Below are 4,301 nucleotides of genomic sequence, written 5' to 3'. Positions count from 1 at the left end.
GTTTAGTCCAATTTTTTTTTTCGTAATACCAAGGCCAGATTTACGCGCAACTTGATTATTTGCGTTTTTTTCCTTGAAGTACTCCTTGTTTTTCAAGTAGTACTTTTTAAAGAGAAGTTGTTTATTTTGCTTCTTTTGCAAAGCTTTTCTCTCAGTTTCCAATTTTGACTTAGCTTCTGTTCTAATTTTTCGCATTACAAGGATATTTTTTTCCGCTTAGCTTGTTCTCGAGTAACCATTTTAAATAGTCAAGAATGGCTGTCACAATAATGTATTTAATAATATATTACAACGGGTTTTGCGAATATGTTTGTTACATCCAGCAGTTCACAAGGAACTTTTTAAGAATTCTTTGAATTGGCAGAACCCTTTAAATTTGCAAAGGTACACGAAGAACCCTTTTAATTTGCAAAGGTACACAAAGAACCCTTTGAATTTGCAAAGGTACACAACGAATCCTTTGATTTCAAAAGTACACAAAGAATCCCTTGAATTTGCAAAGGTACACAAAGAATCCTTTGAATTCAAAAGTACCCAAATAACCCTTTGCAAAACACTGAGATGATGTAGGAAATAAAAAATGACAATAATAAAAAATAGGCTTATCATTACTATGAACAAAAAGAAAACTGGAAAGAAAAAATATAATTAAGGAGAAACTTTGTAAGAAGTTAGTTTAAATAAAACCTATTAACCCTTAAAATACTTCTAAATATATAATATATAATTTGAAGTAATATAAATAAGAATATACTGGTTTTTTAAGAAGATAATACGAACCTTAAGCCTGCATCGGAAAGTTGCCGCCTAAAAGTGAACTTTAATAAGGGCAAAGTTCGAGGGGGCGGGGCCTCATTAAAAATCAAGATGGCGGCCGTATCACAGGGTAGTTTTACTTGTTAGAGATGGTAGCAGTCATATTAGAAATTTTATAAGTTTTTAACCTACAAAATTACATTTAAATCATGGATTTCGAAGTTCGTAAAGAAAAGTTTATTTAACATTTGTAATTATGTGAAATTTTAGAGTATGCAGAGTTTGTAGAAAGTGATTGAAAGAGATGTTTAGTGGAAGGTGACCAAGTCTTAAAATGTAAGCACAATACTGTAATGTCAATAAATGGGCAGAAAACGTTTGAAAAAAAACATTGTATTTGAAAATAAGTTACCTAAAAGAAGAACCACACGAGCTGACATATTTGTTGAATGTATCTGTAAGTTTCAAAATATCATGGTTCCAGAAATCTAGACTTTTGAAAAAATGTAAACACTGTATTGGAATAATATCTCAGGACTAGGTGATTTAAGTTGTACTAAAGTGACTCAACAATGCAAAAAAATAAAGTTGATGGAAATTTTGCCAAAGAAATGTATGTTCCAATTCCATTTGAACAAATGTGCCATGTAAAAGAGGTGTCAATCATACACAGAGAATTGACAATTGAACAGCTATGTAATTTTACATTGAAATTGATAGCTAGCGCCCTAAATTCTGCTCTTAATTGCTTTACACAAGAAAGGTAGAATCAAAGTTGCTCTTAATATTTACACAAGTGATGTTTTATCACAGAGTGACTATAATCAGTCATCAGCTAGGGATGAACAAATTCTACCGGATAATGTTAGGTTAGTCCTAAACAATGCTTTTCAATGTAATGATGTGATAGATAGTATTAATTTGTACACAACCATGAAGTGGAAAAAGACTTAGCATTCTCAAGAAACTACATGAAATGGGCATAAAAAGATATATTTAGAATTTATCAAGCCAAAATTGAAGTTTCAAAGGAAATAACAATTTTAATATGCATCACTACCGCCCAGCAAAAATTTGTAACAAATAAACTGATTTGGGTTGACCTAAGAAAGTAAAGAATAATATGATAAAGAAGCTACACACTTTTCATTTATACTAGAGACTGTAAGAAAAATAGATATACATCTAAAAGGTTTCCAGGACCTGAAAGGGTACCAAGTCCCAATTTTAAGCCCTTGCCAATACCCGCTGAGTCTGTCAAAATCTCCATTGAAAAAATCCTCACAGGTCAAGTTCATGACGTTATTGCATATGCTCACCAGAACTATCACTATACGCGCCGAGTGAGGCGCCAAGTTCGCCATCTAGCGTATTTTAGAAGAACAAATTGGTGGAGTAAAATTTAATATTCCCTGAAGTTTACCAGACACCCAAAAATCTGCCTTATGGGGAAAAAAACCTATTTTTGTTTTGAGTGTTCTTATTTTTAATTTCGTATGCTTTAAAAATGTGACGTGAAATGTGCAGCACGAAGAACAGTATTATATATATATATATATATATATGTATATTTATATAAGGGAAAAAGTACACTTATTTTACCAAAAAAATACATTATTGTAAGCATTTCTTAGCTTTGTTACTGAATTAGGTTAGACAAATAACAACAAAGAATGTAAATTTTCTCTAGCATAGGTGACAAAGCCCTGGGTATATGTCCCTTTAAAATTTGGAATTCTTTGACCTTCCCAATACCCTGTTGTCTTAGAAAGTCAGGAATAACAAGTTTAACATTTCTGCATGCTAGTTCTTTAGCAACATCAAAATTACAGTTAGACAATATAGCGTCGCCTTTATCTAGTGTTTCTAAAACACCACACTGTAAAAACAGGTTCTTTTCAGAAATATCTCCCGCATAGAGGTTAGAACAGAAAGTTATGTGTCCGGAGGGCGCCATTCCAATAAGAGCTTTCATTGTATTAGCTGTTTATAATTTACTTGGGCTCCTGGTCCTGACAGCTTTTCCAGTTCAAATTCTGCACTATCAATAATTAGTCTCAAGCCAGGGTGCTTTTGTTTCATTTTCTTAATTTCCAGGGCATTAGCTAATTTTGATGTTTGGCATCTTGGTAAATTTGGGATGCACTCAAAAAGAAACAAAATCCATGTACTTAGGATTATAGACACATAGTCTTGTGATAAATTGTATAAATAGGCTAAATATTGTTCCTCAGTTCCCCGCCTGAGTCGTACAAGCGTCATGAAAAATTCTTCCATTGGATTCAGTTTTCCTGGTCCCGCAAATTTCACAACTTTATCAAAACCTTCATCTGTACAATTAGTCACTTGAGAAGAATCTTCTCGAACATAATTTAGTTTAGTACACTCTGGTAGCAAAAGTTGATAATACGCCCAAAACATTTTGAAAGAAGGAAAGCCAGTAAAATATTTGATACTGTTATTGTCATTTATAAATCTCGCAAATGTAAATTTTTTTTTACTTTTAACTGATATGAGGTCAATTTCTTTTCTCATAAGTTCAACTTCATGTAGTGTATTTGAATTATGGAAAAATTTTGGAGATATATCACTAAAACTGGCTTCACCTTGGGGTTGCTTATCAACAACAGATAATAGTGGATCTTTCAAATTACAGTCACTTAATGGCTTATCAACAACAGATAATAGTGGATCTTTCAAATTACAGTCACTTAATGGTTGCATTTCTTCCAAAAAATTTATTTGTTCTTTGATAATTCTATGTGAAAAGGCACATTTTTGTTGAGTTTGACTGGCGTCAGCTAACTTTAATGCATCGGACATTTTCGTGTTTTCAAAAATAGAAGGAACTGCAAATTTTTTAAGGTGTTTGCGACGTAAAGCCCCAGTGGGTAAATAATCGGTTTTCAAAAAATGTTTTGAGCACAGAAGTGAGACTTTAAAATCAGCTGGTTTGGTTCCTAATGCCACAGTTATGGCATGAAACCATTTCTGTTTCATATTCTTATCTTTAGGTAATGTGTGATAAGTGAGCGATGAATCATTGTTTTGGCAATTCTGTATAATACAAGTACCTTTTCCCATGTTCTAAACACCGTGATTATAACACTAACCCAAAAATAACCGTAACAATCTTGATTTACATCTCCTATTGTATCCGATATTCGTACACAAGCCACTCTGCTGGCTTCACGAACAGTGTCTTTAAATTCATAAATAAACAGTAACAGACCACAGACGTTCACACCAAAGCACCAGCCATAAACAAACGTAAACCAAGGCTTAAGGAATAAATATTTTAAGTTTTCAAAAAGGCACAAAAAATTCCTGTTTCCTTTTGAAAATTGTTGAATAACGTTCAGAAAACGTTGTTAACTCTATCTAATCCGATATCATGAACAAATTAAATAAACAATTTAGTTATACGAGCGTTTCTGTCCAAAAAATTTATAGCGTTTTCCTTTGGGTCCTCGCGGAGCCGAGCGCTCCCAAGGAGCAATAAAAATGGTAGTAGTAGTTTCCAGCTTCGTTAAAGACTGTTTTTG

At 32.9% G+C, this 4,301-nt stretch overlaps 1 protein-coding gene across 1 annotated transcript; it reads right to left on the bottom strand.

The window, feature by feature from the left end:
* Window positions 1-1,812: 1,812 nt before the first annotated feature.
* Window positions 1,813-3,840, bottom strand: LOC149667672 (uncharacterized). Its single transcript, XM_089840925.1, has 3 exons — window positions 2,755-3,840; window positions 1,940-2,120; window positions 1,813-1,859 (listed from the first exon to the last, which is right to left on the bottom strand). Exons 1-3 carry the CDS (start codon window positions 3,838-3,840, stop codon window positions 1,813-1,815), a joined length of 1,314 nt encoding a protein of 437 aa, XP_089697051.1.
* Window positions 3,841-4,301: the final 461 nt, after the last annotated feature.

Source organism: Phalangium opilio, unplaced genomic scaffold (assembly GCF_054372755.1).
Source record: "Phalangium opilio isolate 3A_F unplaced genomic scaffold, DU_Popi_V2 ptg000056l_1, whole genome shotgun sequence".
NCBI lineage: Eukaryota > Metazoa > Arthropoda > Arachnida > Opiliones > Phalangiidae > Phalangium > Phalangium opilio.
Note: the sequence above shows the minus strand (reverse complement) of the source record. Positions and strands in the feature narration are given on the sequence as shown.